Here is a 22,999-nt window from a genome sequence, read left to right as displayed (position 1 = left end):
CGTTCGTTGTTTCTTTCTGCCTTGCTTTCCTCTGCCCAGTCGAACTACTTCTTGGCCTCGTAGCCCCTGCGCTTGAGAGTACAGCATCTCTTATGAGCTGACATTGTGCGCGTCTTCTCGCTTTCTCCCATACCTCGTGATAAAATTTATAATATTCGACGCCATCTTTCATCCGTTCGGAACAGTCGTCGGGATTTGGTAGTGTGGCCTTACCCGCTGAAGGAAATGTTGGTTTTAACTCACTCATCATGTTTGATTGCTTTTAGGGGTTCCTTCCCCTATCCTGTATCCTAGAAAGGAGCCCTTTAACAAGGTGCTAACATCCGGACAAGATGCCCCTTGGTAATTTTAACAAGGTTGATGCTCTTTTTCCGCCGCTTGTACAGCAGGGCCCCGGGCTTACAGGACCGACGTAGCGGAGTTGTATGCGTGCGTGCGTGCGTGCGTGCGTGTGTGTATACCGTAATATTTCTGGAACTACTACGTCAATATCAATAAAATTTGACATGCATATCTATTTTTGGATTCTAAATTAAAAAAAAACAGTTATTTTTTATTTTCTCAATTTTTTTTTTTTCATGGCCAATTTTTTGATTTATGAAAAATACTATTTTGCGTGTCTTTCAATCATCCCATTGTTACAAACAAATTAGCTATAATGCATTTGAAAGAGAATAAAATTATCTACTTTTCCTCGTTTAGTCCTCGGGATCGACCGCTTTGTTCGGCAGCTAAAATGAAAAAGGTGATTTTTTTTAAATTCATATTTCTGAATCTAAATATCATAACCTCACGAAAAAAATTATGTCAATGGGTCACGTATTTTTCCAGTAATAAATCGAAAAATGAAAAAAATAAGTTGTTTTGTGCCTCGATTACGGGCGTAAAAAGGCCTTATTGCACTTGAGATTTTGGGAAAAAGTAGATGTTTCACGTGTTTTGACTAATTTGATTTCACAGCTTTCAAAGCCCTATGAATCTTAAGATATCAAGGTTTCAATTTTTTTTTTTTAAATTGTTTGATTCCTTATATCTCTAAAATAATGTAGTCAAATGCTTGAAAATTTTATTTGGTGTTAAGAGTTAAAATGTAAAAGCTGATTTTTCCAAAATGTTTGCTTCCACTAATAGGGGTGTCGGTGCACGTCCTTAAAGTCCCTCCCACCCCCCTATTAATTCATGCCATACTGATACTGATACAAGAATTAACTTAATTATCCACTGACTTTAAACAATTATGATCGAGTGTATGATTTATGTTATAACTTTTGAAAGAGACATAATATATTTAGATTCCTCGACTTCGGTAGAAATATTTGTAACAATAAAATCGAGTTCTACGATTTTTTTGACGATAATCCAAGTAACGCAATTTATATCTATAAGCAAACATGTATTTAAATAAGTTATCACGAAGCTTTGAATTTTTAGTCAATGATAGACATTAAGGAACAATTTTCTCCTACAGCGACGTTCTTTATTTTGATGTTTGCTACCTGTGTCATTTTTTTAGAAATGCTCCAAGCAATTCACAAGCTTTGCCACAGGCTTTAAATGTGAATTTTAATCATTATAGCACAAATTTATGGATATCTTTATTTTTAGCCAAACATGCAGGGTCTCTGCCATTCTGGGACCCATACAGGAACTTTCGCACTATAAAAAGGTATCTTGATGAGTGTGTGTGTGAGGGACGCGAAAAAAGTTCGCAAGAGAAAACGCGAGAGAAAAAACGCGAGAGAAAGAGAGACGCGAGTGAGTAGAGAGTGTGTGTGTGTGAGGGACGCGACAAAAGTTCGCAAGAGAAAACGCGAGAAAGAAAACGCGCGCGAGAGAGAATTAAGGGAGAGTTTAAGCGATATCGTGTGTGTGTTATTCCAATCAACCCTAAATATCCCGATTTAGGGCGATCTAGCGGGACCTCCTCTGAAAACGCAAGGAGTATTCGGAAACGTTTACAAAAATAATAATGTCGCGGATTCGAGACCGCAGAGCTAAGGAGAAAAATAGTTTCGCGGGTTTTGCCACATCACAATTTCTCTAGATTATAACTATATTAATACTGAAATTGTTAGTTTACAATGAACCTTGGGTCTTGGTAGAAGGGTGCTACTAGACCAAGTTTTGTAACCATTTATTGCACTCAATTCTCTCGTTCACCAATATCTAATTAACATTTGTCTCGCTGTAGTGAAGGTTACGGTAGATGCATTCATCGTTCTGGCAAAGATTATTTTTTTAATTTTGCTTAATTTAGCTGGACATGTAAGTCCAACTCCGCATGCTACTTTGTAATGTGGAAACATCTGTCTATATTGATATGATGAGTCGCATTTGCAAGATGAAGTGAAGACTATGTCATCAAGAACTAGTAGGTCCTTATGCTGTAATTGTTATTTTGGAGGGTACATTGAGTTGATAAAAGTCTGTTTACCTTTTAGACCTCTATCAAAGTATAGATATGCTTTGTTAGAACCTAAGTAGGTTAGATGACCATATGTCATGCGGTAGTTGCTTTTTTTGTAGAATCGGTTTGCATGCTGCTTTACTTGCTTCTCTTGAAGCCATGTTGATGCTATTATTTTCAGCAATTTTATCTTTATCATCAAAAACTTAGACTTCATCTATTGACTTTGACTTATTAATGATCTGCGTTGCAATATTAGTGATTTCATCTATTGTTCCTTTTTGATTGTTATAATTTAATATTTTAGTCGAAATGTAGGTAGACATACGCAATTCCTGCAATACGCGTTCCTGAAATTGCTGATTTGATGTGTGTGGGAAATTATTTGAGCATTATCTTTTATTAACAGTGAATAGTATATTTTTTCCAAATTTCGACAATCAATTTTGTAAGCCATTCCTCTTTATGTTATATTTGTTGCAATCCAATATCTTATTATTTTTTTCATATTTTTTGTTGGTAATTCTTTATGGTATTTGATAGTCTATTAAAAAGTTTTATCGCCACGATATAGCTATTTTTATTACTAATTGTCTTATAGCATTTTGAAATCTGAATTTTTTTTTTATATCTTGTTACACTGCCTGAGTTCAAATATATTGATTTGAGCTTGTGATAATGGTAGCATAACGCTTTTTTTGCAAATAATTGAGTAATATTGAGTGGGTTTTTGTTAGTTATAAAGTGGTTTTTATTTATAATTTACAATATTCTCTTCTGTAGATTCGCAATCGGATTTAAGCCACGTGCGTAAGCTCTCCTCCCATGCAATGATACCATACCCGACTATGCCGTTGAAAAGTGCATAATATATTAGTCTTAATGTCTCTATGTTCATGATTTTAGCTAGTTTGTAAAACACAAAAACGAGATATTTGGTCTTGCTATGAGGTATTAAGTTTATCCCATTTCATATTATAGTCGAAAATGATTCCTAGATATTTACGGTTGTCCGTTCTTTTTAAGACTATATTATCCAGTTTTATCTCAAAATTAGTTGGAACACTATCCTGATAATTGCCAAAAGTCATATATGTAGATTTTTTATTTCTTTGTTTAGTTTTTGTTCAACGCCTTTCCAAGTATTATCTTCAATTATTATGGCAGTATCATCAGCATATGGCAGTGGTCGAATTGAACCAGACCAAGGCCGCCGCACTGCTCAAAAAGGGAAAGATTCGCATCGGCTGGGTAAACTGCCGAGTGCGGGTGCGAGCGAGCGTCACGCGATGCTACAGTTGCCTTGGCTACGGGCACGTGAAAGCCAAATGCAAAGGGCCTGACAGGAGCACTAGCTGTTGGAAGTGTGGTGCGGGTGGACATAGAGCGGCGGCATGCAATGTGCCGACCCAACAGATAAAGTGTTTTCTTTGCAAAGACGACAAGACGCCTGAGGATAGGATGATGCACACTCTAGGCACCGGAGCGTGCGCAGTCTTCCGGACGGCCCTTAACGCAAGCAAGATCCAAAGATAATGGCAAGGATACTCCAAGGAAACCTGAACAGAAGTAGGCTCGCACATGATCTGCTAACCCAACACGTGAGGGAGCAGAAAGTGGATGTCCTATTGATCAGCGAACAATACAAGAACCTAGACACACCCTTTTGGGTGTCAAACGGTGAAAAAACCGCAGCCATTTGTGTTCCCGGGCGCGGGTTGGCGAATACGGGTATGGGAGAAGACTCCGTAAGGGGAAGGATGGGTCGCATAACATTCTTCAGCGTATCTATCACCGAACCTAACTGCCGTCGACTTTACAAGGAAACTAGGGGTATTGGAGGACGCTATTAGAGAGGTCCCCGGGGAAATCGTGATCGGGGGCAACTTCAACGCGAGGGCCACAGAACGGGGCATGCCGACGACGAACCCAAGAGGCAGAGCCATCCTCGAGATGGCAGCCAGGCTGAACTTGATAGTAGCGAACGAGGGTAATACCTACCGTAGAACAGGCTTTGGGGAATCAATACCGGATGTAAACTTCGCAAGCGAAATGACGACCCGCAACATAAGGGACTGGCACGTCACGGAAGAATATACAGCTAGCGACCACCAGTATATTCTATTCAATATCAACGAAGACCGTCAGACCAGTACAAGGAGAAATCACAGTCGAGCGCCAAGATGGAACACCCGACGTATGAACCGAGAGACACTCGCGGTGTTAATTCAAAGCGCGAACCTCCCATCCAACGGGATCCCGCACGAATTAGGCGGCGGCGAAAGAGCAGAGACAATAGTAGAGAAAACTACTAATCTGATAACTGAGATCTGCGTTGCGACCTTGCCTAGGGTGTCTACCAGACACCAGAGAAGACCGGTGTACTGGTGGACAGACGACATTGCGGAGCTTAGGAAAGAAAATTTCTACTCTAGAAGAAGGGCTCAAAGAGCCTGGAAGCAGAAAAGGCCAGAAACCGGGGACCTTTCCAAAAGACAGGATGATTCGCGAAAAATTCTCAGAGACGCGATAAAAGAGAGCAAGCACCGCTGCTGGACGAAGATCATCGACGACGTCGAGAAAGATCCATTCGGCGATGGATACGCGATTGTTACACGATGATGGGCGAAATCAAACGCACAGAACGCATGGAAGCTGAAACGATGGAAAAAGTAATCGATGGGCTGTTCCCCACACATCCCATCAGACCCCAGACAGAAGCGGCGGAAATTCCGGCAGACGAGATCCTCTTTTTACGAAGGCGAACTCATCGCGGCAACTTCGTCCCTTAAGAGTGGCAGAACACGGGGACTGGATGGCATCCCTGCGGAAATGCTCAGGATCGTCGCGTCGCAACGGCCTGAGCTGCTCTTGGAGATGTACAACCAGTGCCTGGTGCAGGGAGTTTTTAGCTCGCGGTGGAAAAGAGCGAGACTTGTACTGATTGAAAAAACGAAAAAAGAAGCGGATACGGATACTTCCTATAGACCACTGAGTCTTTTAGACACAATGAGAAAGACGGGGGAAGCACTGGTTAAACCGCGAATACTAAGTGCTGTACGCAAAGCAGGAGACCTTTCCGATAAACAGTATGGCTTTAGAAAAGGACGATCCACCATAGGGGCTGTTGGAGAGATAACAGACACGGTAAAGAAAGTAGAGGAAGTTAGACACGCGACTAGAGACATCGTTATTCTGGTAACGTTAGACGTAAAAAACGCGTTCAACTCGGCAAGATGGACCGACATACTTGCTGCCTTAGAATCATTCGGTATGCCGCGATACATTATGCGTCTTATCTGAAGATATCGGAAGATTATCTGAGGGACTACGGGGAGCACCTAGATCGCGTCTGTAAAAAAGCCACGACTAGAATAGCGCAACTTAGCCGACTCATGGCTAACGTCCGTGGGCCTAGGCCAACAGTTAGGCGGCTACTCATGGCGACCACTAACTCTATCCTGTTATATGGAGCAGAGGTGTGGGCCGACGCTATGACTATGAATAAGTATCGGAAAAAGATTATGGCGGTACAGCAAAGGGGGGCCCTTAGAATAGCATGCTCCTACCGGACGGTCGCGGCTGAGGTATCGATGGTAATCGCGGGGGTAATCCCCGTAGATCTTCTTGCGATTGAACGCAAGCGAATCTACGAGGCTCGTTTAGCGTCGAATAGCACCTCGATTGCAGCGGAAGAAAGAGAAATAACAATGCGCAATTGGCAGACTAGGTGGACCGAATGTCCAAAGGCTAGATGGACTAGCATCCTTATAAAAGATGTGGGCCCGTGGGAGGACAGGAAATGGGGGGAGATCAACTTTTACCTTACCCAGTTTTTCTCCGGTCACGGATACTTTAGGAGCTACCTGTTCGCGATGAACAGGGTGGCAACACCGGGGTGTAAGTACTGCGGTGACGAACGGGACGACGTGAGACACACGTTTTTTGACTGCTCTCACTGGGCTGAAAAGCGTAGAGCACTGGAGCTGACGATAGGGGCGTTCACGCCCGAGACTGTAGTTGAAACGATCCTTGACAGCAAGCAGAACTAGGACGAGATAACGGCGTACGTGGAGACGGTTCTCCGAGCGAAAAACAATGACGGTTGTTTACAAGACTAGTTGACGGCTAGCACAGCTTAAGACAGGCGACCCCCCGAAGGAATGCAAAAGCGGTTACCGGGGGGTTTTTTGCTGCCCTAGGAGAGGTGGAGTTTTAGTGACTATACCTGGCGTTGTCCCGCGCCAGGAGAGTCTCACACACGAGGAGCCTCGCACGGCTCCTGTCATGGTGCATTAAGCATTTCTCCAACTCTCCGGATAAACAAAAACAAAAAAAAAAAAAAAAAAAAAAAAATCATCAGCATATGAAATTATGTTTTCCTTTAGCATATCATTGATGTAAAGTATGAACAGAAGTGGCCCGAGGATAGTGCCCTGTGGTACTCCCGTATTTACAATTATTGATTCTCTTAGTGTATCGTTAATTGCATGTCTTTGTTGTCTGTTGGATAAGTAGTTTGATATTAGTTTATAGGCGGAACATCTTATTCCATATTGATATAGTTTTTGTAGTTGTATGCTATGATTGACAGTGTCGAAGGCTTTGGCAAGATCTAGAAAAGTTATAGCAATTGGCTTGCTTCTATCTAAATTTTTAGATAAGGTATTTGTAATATTTTGTAAAGCGTCTTTGATTTGCTTATTTTTAACAAATCCATACTGATTTTGTGAGATGATATTGCAAGACTCCATAAAATCATAAAGTCGGTTATAAATGATTTTTTCGAAGATTTTTACTAAGTTGGAAATTAGGGATATTAGTCTATAATTGTGAGCATAATTTTTGTCATTACTTTTGTATATGGGTATGATTTCAGCATTTTTTAAAGAATCGGGACAGATTAAAGTTTCTACGCATAGGTTGATAATGTGTTCTAGTGGTTTTAATAAGTGATTAGCAAGTGTTTTGATAGTTCTTGCATTTATGTTATTAACCCCGCCGTTTTTTTTTTTGATTCGTGTTATTTATAATGTTTGCGATTTCAGCACAATTATTTGGTTTAAGGAAAATTGATTTTGTATTTGATTTCGGTAGTTTTAGCTTAGCATTAATTGGCATTTCGATTTTTCTAATCAGTTCTAGACCAACATTACTAAAATACTCATTCATATTGTCTGCAATACCCTTTGAATCAGTTTATTGTTTTTATTGTATACTTTGGTAATTAGAGTATTTGCTTTCCTGTTTTTTATTTATCAAAGTCAAAAGGTGTTTAGGATTGTTGCTGTTTCTTACCACTTGCAGTTGATCATACTTTAATTTAACATCCTTGATAACTTTACGTAAGATTTTATCATATGTTTTATATTCTTTTTATGCAGTGATGTTGTTAGGTTCCCTTTTCCAGACATTATATAGTGTTTCTTTGGTTCTACATGATGTAATGATTGCTTTTGTAATCCAATATTTCTTAGGTGTCGATGATGGAAGTCCGTTCCTTACTATCTTAGTTTTTGAGGCATATTCAACACAGTTTCTTATTTTAGATATTAGTAAGTTTGTTGTAGGATTTGGATCACGCGTTAACAAGATCTAATTCCAATTCTCATGTGAAGCTAATTTTTTAAGGTTACTAAAATCGATTATTTTAATATTTTATTTGGAGTGAGAATGTCTAGTTATCTTTGAAATCCTGGCGATATTCCTTTTTCCATAAAATTATTTAAGAATTCTTGTCCTTTCTGATCTGGTTTTAAGATATCGATATTGAAATCGCCTATGATAAAGTGACATTTAACATTTTGCTTATCTTTCAAGAACTTTTTTCAACATAAAGTAAATTCTGATTTTGTTAAATCATGCGATCTGTATAGTGCAGACATCTGAAGAGTGCTATTTTTATCAATTTGAAATATGGTATGTAAAATTTTTAGCTTTCCAATTTGAATTGTTTCTGTATATTCTGTTAGGGCACACTACAACTCCATCGCACTGATTTATCGAGCTATTATTATATTTTGTGCCCAGTAATAGAAAAGTATTTGTAAAATTCTAGAACCCGAGTCTTCGTACAAATTATTACGAAAGGTTTAATGTCAAGGCTATAAATTAGAATTCGTGGACTATCGAAATTTGCGTTTAAACTTCTAATGTTAATATACATAATATTTTCTGTTTTATTTTTGAAAAATTGATAGATGGCGTTGACATTTTTTGCAATGATTTCTTTTTTCACAAACTTGTTTTGCAGTTCGTTTACATGTTTTAAGTTACTTTCCATGTTATTTGATGTTTAGGTTTCTTGTTGGCGCTTGTAGTGATGTTACCGATCTAATGCGAGTCGTAGTTGGTTTTCCGGGTTAGTTAACGATATCTTTTTTACCGATGTATCTCGGTATCGTTGGACTCAATCAGTGTTGTTTATAAGCTTTTTATTTTATTTTTTAGGACCTGACAATTCTCACCGTCATTAGCCGTATGATTAGTATTATAATTACTATTGAATTTTTCATTATTATATAGGCAATTTACACAGCATAACTCTTGGGTTTGTTTGCAGTTTATAGTATAATGTGGCCCAGAGCACTTTAAACATACATTGTCATTTCTGCATTTATTACTGTTATGACCAAATCTTCCATAGTTGTAACAAGGTCTCACATTGATATCATCGTATACTTTACAGTTTTGGTATCTGATGAAAACTTTGCTTTTGTTCTCTTTGATATCCTTATAAATTTCTGCTGACATTTCAATTAGGATACTGGTTTGCTTGCTTTTGGGGTTAACGAACTTATGTAGCACTTGACATTCTGAGATTCTTAAAATTCCTTTCATTGATGTCGGCTTCTAATGCTTTCTCATCCATATTTTCAGAATTATCTAGTCCTACGATTTTTATTTTTGGTTTGCTGATTTCTTCTTTTTCTATTAAACTACATACAATATTGGAATGATTGATTAACTTTTAATCTTGTCCCGTTACAAAGTAATATAACAATTGCTCCTTTTTTTAATTTTAAAAAACACATCGGAAATGTAAATTTTTTTAACCGAATGCCAAGATACGGGGTTTTCAAAGCAGATGCCCAAATATAGGATTCTTGAAGTGAGCACTAAAATAGATTTCATTTCTCTTATGTGTCGATTTCCGGTCACAGTTTAGATTTTTGAACAACTTAAATACAATTTTCAACAAGTCCCTGTATAAAAAAAGTCATAACCAGCTGTTGTAAAGCCAAGATTCTTAGGTTATGCGCTATGTGGCGCACTGAAATGCATGCGCCAAAAAGCATTTACCGAGAACATGTAGAAAAAATACTATTGACAAGAAAAATACTTATACATACAACGTCAAAATATAAAGTAGAGAATTTATTTTAGTATATTAGTAATAAATCAAGGAAAACACTTACTGCAGTTTAGAGAAACATTAGCTCGTTCAAAAATCAATTTTAAAAATATCATTGCGTTTGCGTTTTCTGAAGGCCTTTTTATACCATACATGATAAGTTTTCTGAGTATTCTTAAAGATAATAATGCTTTTTCTATTGAGTCTTGTACATCATTATCGCTAACTCCTCTCGATAGCAAAGCGAAAAAGGATTCCGTATAAGTGTTCCATATGTTCAAAATATATGTAAACACATTTGCAGTTAATTCTTGAAAAAGTCGTTGATCAGTGGCAAGTCTTTTAGAAGCCAACGCTTTCACAACATGATGAAAAGTTAATAATGCTCGATGTTGGCGTAATGAATTGTTATCTTTAATTACTTCTAGGAGTGTTGGAACTAAACTAGCCCATTCTTTTGGACAATCATATCTAAAATGCATTACAGTTAATTAGTACAGATGTAATTGTTAACAATTATGTGAAATAATTTGCATATTAAGTATTGAATTACCTTGCTATTTTCCCAATAATGACTGCAAGTTGAACTGACAGTTGATTTACAGGTTCATTAAAATTAGAAATTAAGCCTTGTCGAAGATAAGCTTTTTCATCAGCAGCAATTTCACTTTAGAATTAAATTAAAACAATTAAAATTTAGAATATACAATGTTAACAAATCCTCTAAATAAAAGTATTACCCTGGTGCATTTTTTCTCCAGTATTTATCAACTCCATTTTTGAAGTACAATACCGCTATCCACCTTACGTTAACAGTTAGCGTTTCATTTGAAAAAATGTTCTGTAAAAAAATAATAGATTAAACTAATAACTACTGGCATAAATGAATTATATATTTGATAAAATATGTAACTGCTTAAGATATAATGAATATGGGACTAAGAAATACGAAACGTACTTATAGCTTAAATAAATCTTAAAACTCGTACTTTTTTTATGGATACATATGATTAAATTATTTTATATTAATAGACATACAGCAACATACCGAAAAAAATAGTTGCACTGTTTTGGACTGTTTGCAGAGCTTTAGTTCTACTAAACTTCTTAGATATCTCAAATAATTGTACAAAAATTCACTTGTTTGTTTCAGTTAAAGAAATTTACAGTTATAGAGTATATCATGTGTAAATGTAAAGTTTATTGAACCACCCCGAGTATAAACCTCTGATAGACATGTATAAAGGAGTGTGTGCTCATCAAAATCAACTTCTACTTAGTATCAGAGCGTGGTTCTACCCGAGGAAAAAAGAAAGCATTAGAATTTGTATCTACTTCCTCCATCCTCTCTCAAAGGTAAAATCACCAACTTCAGAGTCTGACACTAAACTTATAGCCCAATTGCTCAAACCCTCTAAAGTAGTCGAGCGAATTGTGCAGCAGCGGCTCCTGGGTTACCTTAAAGCTCACAACTTTCTAGACCCCAGGCAGGCCGGCTTTAGACCAGGGCATTTAACTCAAACAGCCCTCCTCGGCATCTTCGATGACATTTGCTGGGTCATCGACAAGAGGCAAATCACCATCTTAGTTTTACTTGTTTTTTCCAAAGCTTCCGACACGATCTTGCATGCTCGTCTACTGAAAAATTGCGTAATTTAAATGTCTCGAATGCAACCATCCAATGGTTTTGTAGCTACTTAGCCGATCGAGTACAAGCTGTGGTCGATAAGGCTGGAATTCTTTCCGATTGGCTGCCACCCTCATCCGAAGTACGTCAGGAAAGCGTCCTAGGCCCACTGTTATTCGCTATCTACATTAAAGACTCGCCGCGCGCATTACGTTTCACTCGACACATGTTTGTTGACGACACGCCGCTTTATGTGCACTGTCAGCCTAGTGAAGTTTTTCGAGGCATCGAGAAAATTTCCTGCGATACGCAGGCGATTGCGAATTGGTCCCGCAAAAATAGACTTAAGCTCAATCTTGGAAAATTCAAGGTTCTGGTTCTTGGCAGCCTACAATATACATCAAGAATCGACCTCTTTGCTACCCCCAACGTTTGTGTTGACGAAAAGCCACTACCCTACGTCACACAGGCTAAAAATCTGGGCCTCTGGATGACCCCGACTCTTGATTGGCAGCTTCACGCTGGACATGTAGCGCGGAAGGTCCACGGAGCACTCTGCTCGCTCAGGTTTCATAGACGAGCCCTCTGGTTCTCACTTCGGAAGAAATTGGTCCAGGCATTGGTTCTTCCTCTATTCGACTACGCCAGCCCCGCGTACGCCGAATTAGATGCGACATGCATCCTAAAATTGGAAAGGGCGCAAAACGCTTGCGTCCGTTTCGTTGTGGGGAATATCCCTCGCCGTAGCCATGTAGCCCCTCACAGACGCCCTTGGCTGGCTATCAGCAAAGCGGCGGCGCGAGTACCTACTCGCTGTTTAGACATACAGTGCTCTTGCGCGAAAATCAGCAGCCTACCTTTTTTCACGATTCTGCCTTTTGAACTACGACTCCGAGATAAGTCGCACGGCGCGAAACCTTCCGCAGGTCCTCCTCTACTCTGCACCGCGTACCACTTGGATGCAATGATTCTGCATCCAAGCCCCTTCGTTGCTAAATAACTTAGGCGTAACCGAGTTATCGGAGAAGAACATTCCTGGTTTTAAACGCTTTCTCCACCGCGAATTGCTCGCCCGAGTCCGAACCGACTGGGAAGCTCGCGTGGTGCAAGAAGGACTAATTGTACATTAGACACTTATCTGCACTGCAACTTGGCACTAAATCGGCACAAATCAGCATTAGTTTTCTATTATAACTGTATTTTTCTTTGCGCAGCCATAAGTTATAGTCTTAAGTTTATTTTTTTATAATCACCATTTATTTCTTTGCGTAGCCGTTAGTTAGTTATAGTCTTAAGTTTTTTATGTAACTTGAAGCAAATCAATTTCCAAATGGAAAAACAAACGATTTTCATGTGCTATCGATTGTATCTACTGTAACACATATCTAACGTTTTAATTCTCAACGCCAGATAGGGTTCTACCCCAAGGTGCAATAAAAACAATCAAATCGAATCAAAACGTCTCTCTCCCTCTCTCTCTCTCCCTCTCTCTCTCTCTCTCTCTCTCTCTCTCTCTCTCTCTCTCTCTCTCTCTCTCTCTCTCTCATTTTTCGAAAAACTCGAGCAGCTCCAAAAACTGGAGCAGCTTGAAAAACTCAAGTAGATCGAAAAACTGGAGCAGCTCAAAAAATCCAAGTAGCTCGAAAAACTCGGAAAATTTGAAGAGCTTGATGATTTTTTAAAATTTTTAGGATCATATATTTTAATTTGAACGTCTGGAGGTGCAATCAGAAAATTCATGTTACTAGGATTGAAGTTTTAAAAAAGAGCTTGAATTTAAGCGCTAGTGGGTTAAAAATGGTTGTTCAGGTAAAAAGTTGTCTATATGCTTGCTAGTAGAAAAAATCATTGCCTATCAATTATGGCTGTTTTTTGACCTTTCTTCATTGCCTATGTATATAGCTGATAAAACCATTAAAATGTTAATCTTTTGAAAGCGAAAGTTGAATAAAAGAGCTTTGGTTTGAGGGTCAGATGATTAAAATTGACAGGATCAAAAGTTATAAGGATTTTAGAAATGAGAAAAATCGCTAATTTTCGTACAAAATCGAGATATTTATGATTTTTTGCTGTTTTTAAATGTAGACAACTTTTTATCCAAGCAACCATTTCTAACCCACCGGGGCTCAAAGTACAGATCTTTTCTCATACTTTGGTCTTACGAGTATGTTTTTTCCGTTTGTAATCTCGGACTGTTCGGCAAAAAAATAAGTATTTCGAAATCTCGGGAACGAAGGTTTTTTGTGTTCTGGATGGCCTAAGGAACCCAAAAATGTTGGCTCTGTAGGTCTGCCCTCAAATTGCCGCTTATGACAATATTATAATAATATTTATGCAGACTTTAGGCTTCCTGAGTCGATTTGGACGTGGTAAAACTCTCAACTATCTCTATACGCGAAATCGAGCTAGAACATTGTTATTTATATTTTTCCCAGTATCAAGGGGCGCGATAGCGCCGCTTTGGCAAGAAAAAGTACGAAGTACGATTTGTCGACGGCGCGACCCAATATACTTTGAAATTAGGTGTTCCTAACCTTCAAAAAAATCTCGATTGCATTTAAATCATTATTATTGCGCATATGCGCAATCTGTTAGTATCTACTTAAATATATTATCCTAATTTTTCCTGTATAAAAGGTTCATTCAAGAATATTAAGTTATTAACTTAATATTGCAAGTTGAAAATTTGCTCGGTATATTTCATTTCGTTCAGTTTCCATCCTCTCCCGATATTTTTCGTCTCCTCCGGTCACTTGACTTCCGGTGAGTATATTTGGTATTATACACCAGTGGTTACAGTAGTTAATCTACTTTATCGACATTCGTCTGCTACTCGGCGACACGCGATTATAATATGCATGTAATGCTATGCGTATATATGCATATATTGCTATACGAATATATGCGCGATGCAATCAATGTCTGAACCAATAGTAGCTTGTTGTCTATCGAATAGATCAAGATTTAATGAAGTACAATAGCAAGAAGAATATGCTTTGTAAAAGATGTGAAATCTCTGATAAAAAAACTTTTTTCAAAAGTGAAAATCTTGGCATGAAAAAGGCTAATAAACGTAGTGAAATCTCTAAATATAAAAATCTCAAGTAAAAGTTTTTTTTTTGCTATACGCATTAAAATATCATTTTTTGGGAAAACATAATTTTAACTTTGATTTTATATCTTAATGCGTATAGCAAAAAAATATTTACTTGACATTTTTATATTTAGAGATTTCACTACGTTTATTAGCCTTTTTCTTGCTAAGATTTTCACTTTTTAGATAATACGAGCATTCTCCAGTATGGATAACGCAAGATCCTTAAAAATATAGAAAATATTTACTCTTATAAAAAGAGAGTCTCGAATGTTCGTCGATAATTTAGTTGGAAAAAGATTTTAATGATTCAATGAACTAAACGTCGATTATATTTGTTTCTCTACATTTCAGACTTCTTAGCATCTCTTTTAAAGAGAGATCGAAAGATTTATGAGTCATAGGCATATGCGTTATCAAGATAGATTTAATAGTAACGGATGAGAGCGTTAGATTTTATGAAGAAAGTATGAGTTGCGAGGGTACAATGGCTGCATCACGATTACAGGGGGCTGTTTTAGGAGCAAATCCATATAATATTACATTACGATACATGTGACTTAAGTAACACTTCTGTACATCGTATTCAGGACCTGACGCCGTGCAAAAAAAGTGCTACTTAGGTCACGAGTTTCGAATAGAATTTTACAGCCAATGAGCTAAAATTATCCATACTGGGGGCAACTTTTTGCATATTCATAAAATCCAGGTTTTTCATTTATGTAGATAACTTTTTAAATTTGTATTGGAACTTATATCGTGTCAATTAAAAGTAATGTCCGAAATATATAAGGGTATCCATACTGGGCACATCTCCCCTATGCCTATCAATTATGGATGTTTTTTGACCTTTTTGATTGCCATTTCCCAATAAGGTGGTAGGCATTTTTATTATTCATGTTTGTCAAAATATGCGTAAAATATTCTTTTATTGATACAGATATAAGCACCGATACATGATCCCTTATGACGACTACATTCCAACTAACTCATTCGACTTATACTACTGCGTTTATATCCACTCTTCATTTAGCACAGTTTTACAATTCAGCATTCTATGCTGCTCAGTTCATCGCACTGCTTAGCTTTGACATTCTTTCCAGTGTATTGCACTTCTTAGTCGACACACGCTTGACAAAATAAATTTAATATTTCCACACACCTCCTTAAGTTTATGCGTCAAGACTTATGAAACAATTCTTAATGCTTTAAAATATCTGCGATATTGTTTTCTGAGTCTACTTTTACAATTTTTATAATCCCTTGTTTATGGCATTAATTTACAAAATGATAATGTATACAGAATGATAATTTCTATATACTTTGAATTTTTCTTCATATTACCAAATTTGGCTATCGCGATTGCTCCAGAATTATCTTCATAAATATTAATTGGTTTTTCAATTTCAACTTTAAAATTTGTAACGGGGTGAGACTTTGACATGAGAGGAGAAAATCACAAAAGGAGACGCCGGGACCGGGAATCGATCCGGCGCTCTCGAGATCTCTAGGCGCGCGTGCTACCACTTGAGCCAACGCCGCCCTATATCGTCACTCTCTATCTTGCCTCGATTACCAGCGTGGCGAGGGACGTTGTTCCTCGTTACAACCCCCCGCTAGAGTCGGATTATCGTCTCGATTTCGACTCTATCAATCCACCGCAGGATCGCCGGTAATGCAGGAACTCTTCTTCGCCGACTAGCTCTTCGACGATGTCTCCAGCCTCGTACATCCCCGCACCTTTCGCACTCGTCTTCTTGACCGCATATCGTAATCCACAATGCCCTGGGCTGCCGCTGCAGCTGATTTGCTCGATCCCTCTTCCCGCCTGGGAGAGTCAGTTTCGTAGGTGGGGATTTCTTCCTCGTCTCCTCCTCCTTCGTGGAACTCCTAGAGAACCGTGGAGATCTTCCTTATCCACGCCTGTGGGTAATTCAGTTGGGCGCCATGTAATGGGGTTAGACTTTGACGTGAGAGGAGAAAATCACAAAAGGAGACGCCGGGACCGAGAATCGATCCGGCGCTCCCGAGATCTCTAGGGGCGCGTGCTACCACTTGAGCCAACGCCGCCCTATATCGTCATTCTCTATCTTGCCTCGATTACCAGCGTGGCGAGGGACGTTGTTCCTCGTTACAACCCCCCGCTAGAGTCGGATTATCGTCTCGATGTTTCTACATCCATTTGTATAATTATTAAATCATTTTGACAACAACAAGCTAATAATAATTTATTTCAATGTTTGTATTCTTGCTACTGGTGAATATATATCTTCCAAAACTTCACTTTGTTGGAAACCTTTCACAACAATTCTCACTTTCTTTCGATTATCAGATTTATTTGTGTACACCCATTTTAAATCTAATATTTTTTTATCTTCAAGTCTTTCAACAAATTTCCACGTTTTATTTTTAGTAAAACGATTTATCTCTCTATCCATAGCCTCTTCCCATAAATGCTTTTCATTACAGTTTATCGCTTCTTCATGAGTCAAAGGGCTGTCTGCGCTTACGGCGTTAACATAAATATAATTTGAATTTACAAGGTTTGCATTATACCAATCAGGCTTCTTTCTTTCTCGCTCAGACCTTCTTAGAGTTTTTCTCATATCATTATTTGATTTTCCATTTGACTCTACTGTTTCATCACTTTCGTTCAATACAGAACCTTTTATTTCATTGTATGAATCATCATTTTTTAAATTTTCATCGTTATCATCACCGCTACTTTCGTCCCCTTGGAACCCTATTAAGTTTTTATCATATTCAATAATTTTGTATACACGTACCGTTTCAACCCATTCAACATTATTGGCTCTAATTTTTCTGGCATACCTTCAAATAACTTATTTTTGCACGTTTTCTAAATACTTAAAATTGACATGCCTAACATTCTATGATATCTTTCTTTCTGTGTTTCATTTACTTTATTTCCCTCGGAAATGTAGCATTCTTTTCTACCAATAAAACTACTTATTTTATATAATCCGTGCTCCTTGTAAGCTACTGCAATTAAATTGTTTTGCCTATTATATACTTTGGACGTATTTTCAACAAAACTGATTTTATTTTCATTCGTTATTTTTGCAAAACTTAACAAATTTTTAGCCATTTCTTTAACGTAAAATACATTGGATATTTTTATTCTATTTGACATTCCATTCATGTTAAAATAAGTTAAAATGTTTTCGACCTTGGTACCTTTCAAAATTCTACCGTCACCTACTTTTACATTAATTGGTTTCTCTAAGATTATAGATTCGCAAAAATAGAATTCATCATTTATTATGTGGTCTGAGCAGCCACTGTCTAATATCCAATCTATTTTATTCGTAATGCAAGCGTAAATTTTCGTATCGCTTTCATCGCCACGCTTCACCTCTGTTAAAAATTAAGCCGTTGTAACTTAATCGCTGGCGTTTTCGCTATACCTGACGTCGTGTTGTCTTGCTGCGTTGCTGTGTTGACCTCCCCGGCCTCTGACGTAGTAGCTTCGCTGTCCACCTCTGCCTCCGTGGCCTCGCAACTGCTGTGTCTGCTGTTGCTGCTGTGGATACCGTGCACCTCCTTGCCAATGTATTCCACCTCTCCTGCTTCTTCCTCGGGTCCAGGAGTTTTTGCATTCCTGCTTATAGTGTCCAAATTGTCCACATCTATAGCAATTTTTATCTTTATTTTGTTCAGCTTGGAAAACGCTAGTTTTCTTTTTTCCGCTATCATTACTTGTATTTCGGCTTTCCCACATGCTTATTGTATTTTTTTTAACTTCACAATTTCTGTCACTTTCTTGTAGGGCATCTACCAGATCTCCGATACAACTTAGTGAGTCTGGTAATGTTCTCAGCATATAGTTTAACTTTTCTCGTTCATCAACTTTTCTACCAGCATTCTTTAACTCATTAATCGTTTTTTCAAATTCTGTGAAGAATAAACTGGAGTCTTCAAAATCTTTTAACTTCATTTTATCTAGTTTATTTCTTACACATATCTGTAGAGCCGATGATTCTTTTAAGTATAGATCGTCAAATTTTTAATAATCTCCAATGCAATATTTTTTTCACTTACGAAATCTAATAATAGTATTCTCTTCTGCTAAATTCTTTTCCATCAAATACCTGAATTTTCACATCTTCGTTACTCGTCATTATGTCTGTTTCGAAGCTTGTTTCTTGATTTTCTGAACTTCTTTCTTTTTCTTGTTGCTTCTTACTTTTTTTGATTTGAAGATTTTCTTTCTTCGCGTCTCCCAAATCTGATTCTGCTTCTTTATCTTGTCGTTGGTTTTCTAATGCGTTTTCTATTATAACCTTGGTTGCCTTTCTTAGATCGTCTAATTTTAATAATTCATAACTACTCTTCTATATTAAAACCCGTTAAAATTTTAATTAATTCTTCTGTCGGTACTTATACTACTGCTTTTATATCCACTCTTCATTTAGCGCAGTTTTACAATTTAGCATTCTCTGCTGCTCAGTTCATCGCACTGCTTAGCTGTGCCATTCTTTCTAGAGTATTGCACTGCTAAGTCGACATACGCTTGACAAAATAAATTTTATATTTCAACAATGTTTATAGTTATAAATATTTTAATTTTAATAATTAACTAGAATCGATTCTATTTAGATAAAACTCGGTAAAAATGTTTTAAATACAGGTACCCGATGGCAAGCAGCACAGCTGAGTTTAGCGACATGAAAACTTTGAGATAGTTGAATTTTTGAGCTACTTGAGTCTTTCGAGCTACTCGAGTCTTTAAACCCTGTCCATAAACCCTGCTTTATGGCTAGAGAGAGCAATAAAGAATATTAACTCGTCTACGGCTCGTACTGCAAACTCCACACTCGGCCTAAAAAAGTCCACTTTACGACTTTGGTATACAATATACTATTTTTGCTCGCTTATCGTAAAATTTTTAAAAATTGACATATACATATATACTACACATATAGTGTGTGTGCGCGTGCGCGCATGCGTGCATGGGTAGGTGCGTGCGTGCTTGCTTGCGTGCGTGATTGCGTGGGAGCATGCGTGCGTGCGTGCGTGTGTTTTTTATGTGGCGTAGGCAGAGCAAGCTCTGCACAAGTGGCCCTCCGACATCGGAACTCCACAGGTACTATCGTTGAACAATACTTCCGTGGGGCCCGTTGACTAGCCTTTTGTGGCTTCTTTGAAGTTTGACATTTCCATACATCCCTTATCCACCAAGGTGATTAGGGGTTCAGGATCAAACTCGTCTCCTTCATTCTGCATTGTCTAGCCGTCTGCTTCCTGCAGCATCGTCTGGTCGTCTACTTCGAGCAGCATCGACCTACGTTCCTCTGCATCAGTCCAAGGAGCGTTTCATATCTAGTACCTAGTGGCCTTCGTCTAGCAACAGTTTTACTCAGTTGTTTCACCTTGTCCTTCCCTTTTATTCTTTTTATTTTGTAATCAATCTAATTGTAATTGGATTTTTAATTTGTATCTTTTAAAAATATTGTGTACATGATACTGTGAAAAGCAGTTTGAAAGAGGTGACCTTATTAGTGCTTCATATAAGCGAAAAACGCAGAAATCAGTACATTTTTTACAAACTAGCGCGCCACGCGCGACCTTACGGCATTACGCTTCGCGTTTTGCGTATAAGGCACGACTGCTCACGCTTGCCATGCCCCCCGGTGCTCGCGCTTCGCGATCGCACCCTACTGCTTTTGGTTCTCAAAAATAGTTCCTAGAGTTGTTGTTTGTAAAACAATTTTTACGTACTTTTCATGTAAAATGTAAATCTGGTGTTATGGCGAATAATTGGTTTTTAAGCTGTAAAAAAATCGATTTTGGGCTATAAACTTAAGTTATAAGCATTTTCATGATTTGATGTTAGAGGGAAAAAGTTGTCTTTTTCAAAGATCTACAACTTTTCTATTTCATTTTTTTATGTAGAATGCTTAAAATTTGAGTTAAAGCTAAACAACTGATTTTGCGATTTTTGGAGGTAACCGCATTATGTGTATACATGCAGGATCAAACCCAAAATAAATTCGGCACCTTACTATTATGAAAGAAGTTCGCCCACAAATTTTTAGTCTGATCGACTGAAGTCTGTCAAAGATAATCATGTAAGACTAAAATTTTTATTTAAAAATGCACGCAAAAATCGAATAAATTGTGCCCGCATTTCAAAAAACGTAGAGGTTCGGGATAAAAAAAATTAGTTTTTTAGTTTGTGCAAGATGAGACTTCTTCTAAAATTTTAGCCCGATCGATCGAAAATTGCGTGAAATATCGAATCTCACACACTTTTCGCTGATAAAACTATAAGGCACTTCCGTATCGCGGTCGTGCCTAAGAATATATTGTGCATCAAGGGCTAACGCACTCGTCATTGACTCGCAAACGCACTAGCCTTTGGCTCGTGCTAGCTCGCTTTTGACTCGTGCTACCTCGCTTGTGACTCGTACTGCACACTCGGTATAAATAGGCTACTTGACGCCCTTGGTACATAATATACTATTAAGCAACATTTCTAAACTTTTTTCTTTCTATCTTCAGTGAAAAACTGCGTGAAATATATTCAAAACATATAGCTTGCTTAAACGATTTTGCTGAAGATGTAGACCCTTCTTTGATCTTTAAAATTATACCAATTTCGGATCTATATGGGCCAAGAAAAGTAGATCCTAATATGAATATGATTGTCGTAAGAGAAGAAACTGAAAAAGGTGGCAAACTGGTGAATGAGAAACGAAAAGTAAATAACATAAAACTACTGTATTTTTATGTTGTTTAATTACTTGAGGATTTAAATCATCAAAAGCAGGAGTAAGCAAAATTAGTTCTAGTAATCACAGAATGCACTTACTTGGCAAAAGATTGAAAGAACATGTAAGTATGAAAAAGATCAATTTTTTTGTTTATTTTTGTAATTTACTTTGCTAATGAAAATAAAATAATTATTTTGTAGACTATCTAAAGAAAATCAATCAGGCCTTACACAATTGGTTTGACTAAAGATATAGCTAGAGCTAGTGATAAATCCTCAATAGCAGGTAAATTAGAAAAATTAGGTGCTGGACTTATCAATTGTGACTCAATCGCTCATGCTTTGTAATAGCGCTGTGGAGAAATGTTACAATTTAGTTGTCAAACCTTTGGACCTAATTATTTACTCCCGGATAGTCAAATAAATAGAAAAGCATTAGGTTAATCAAGTCTTTAATTATATATAGGGAAAAAATGAATAAATTATTGTGGACTGTGATACGTGAAGAAACAGAAAAGAAGCTAAACGAATTGTTATCAACATCTTTTCATTATATATTTTTTTAACGATAATTATGGAAAAATTTTAGGCTATCAAAATCTCAATTGCAAGAAAAAAATTGAGCGAACTACAGGCAAAATCAAGAGAGCTATGCTGAAGTTCACTACTAGGAGTTAGATAACAGTCAGGTGGATTGATATTACCTGCACACACATACGATTTGTAGCACTCTGACAGTGGGTAATATTCTAGCAGATTTTGGATCTCAACACATTCTTCGTCAAGCATGTGTGCGAGTTCCCACGCTGATACCTGCTCTCCCATAGTCCCTTGCGCACGAATACCCCCACTCTTATGTACGCGTCAGCGCTGATCATCGAACGCCTATAAATACCGGGCGCACGCGAGCGCGACTATCAGTCATCTCCCGGCCACAGTCCGGTGCAGACATACCCCCACTCTCGACACTCCACTAGCAATTTCGAGACGCCACACCACGGACTGTCAGTCTAGACAAAAGATCTTCAAGAATAAACGAGCCATTAAAAGATTTCGATCCACTTTCTTCTGGACCTTTTCCTCATCAGCGCAGAAGAGGCCGAATCGTCCACGACAGAATTATTAGAGCTCCACCCGTCGAAGGACGACCAGCAACGTCTTCAAATTGCGGCACGTAAGGTGACGCTCAGGAAACCCACATGACCACGACCCATCGATGCAACGCTCGAGAGAGACATTCTCCATGAGTCGACGGTTTCCGCTGCCCCAGACTTCGAGATCCCCGTCTGCTCGCTGCCGCCAAAAGGCGCGCCCACGACGTACAAGGCTTCTTATAAGAGGAATACCGTAAAGCCGCATATGACCACGGAGGCTCACCGTAGTCGGTCTCGGAGTCAGCTTCTAGCTATTCGGAAGCTCCAGAAATAACCACGCTACCGCTCACCTGAGCGTGCTCTCCAGCCCGGATCACTATAACTCGCTACATACCAATCGGCCCTTTTAAGGGCCACCAATTAGTTTAAGGGGACCTAACCACCTTAAAATAATTATTACAATAATGTCTTGTTTTTTGTAAAACTGAGTGATTTTTTATGCCAAATTGTAAAGTAATTATTTAATTTAATATAATAATGTAAAAAACTGTAAAAATAATGTTTATATATGTCTCAATAGATATATTCTCTTAAAAACTGCTGCAGTGTAAAACATGATATTTTTTATAGGCTTTCAGTATTTTACAAAATTCCACACTCACTCTGTAGAGAGATGTCTAATGAACA

The 22,999-nt window shown here is 38.0% G+C and overlaps 1 protein-coding gene across 5 annotated transcripts in view; it reads right to left on the bottom strand.

Moving 5' to 3' along the window:
- Window positions 1-22,999, bottom strand: part of LOC100116824 (importin-11) — a 337,441-nt gene that overhangs the window by 263,635 nt on the left and 50,807 nt on the right. For all 5 annotated transcript variants that reach the window (XM_031925208.2, XM_031925210.2, XM_031925209.2 and 2 more), the window contains exons 4-6: window positions 10,502-10,602; window positions 10,315-10,428; window positions 9,826-10,232 (exon numbers count right to left, since the gene is read on the bottom strand). In XM_031925208.2, the coding sequence (XP_031781068.1) occupies window positions 9,826-10,232; window positions 10,315-10,428; window positions 10,502-10,602 (622 nt within the window). The remainder of the gene's footprint in view (window positions 1-9,825; window positions 10,233-10,314; window positions 10,429-10,501; window positions 10,603-22,999) is intronic.

Source organism: Nasonia vitripennis, assembly GCF_009193385.2.
Source record: "Nasonia vitripennis strain AsymCx chromosome 2 unlocalized genomic scaffold, Nvit_psr_1.1 chr2_random0007, whole genome shotgun sequence".
Taxonomy (NCBI): Eukaryota; Metazoa; Arthropoda; class Insecta; order Hymenoptera; family Pteromalidae; genus Nasonia; species Nasonia vitripennis.
Note: the sequence above shows the minus strand (reverse complement) of the source record. Positions and strands in the feature narration are given on the sequence as shown.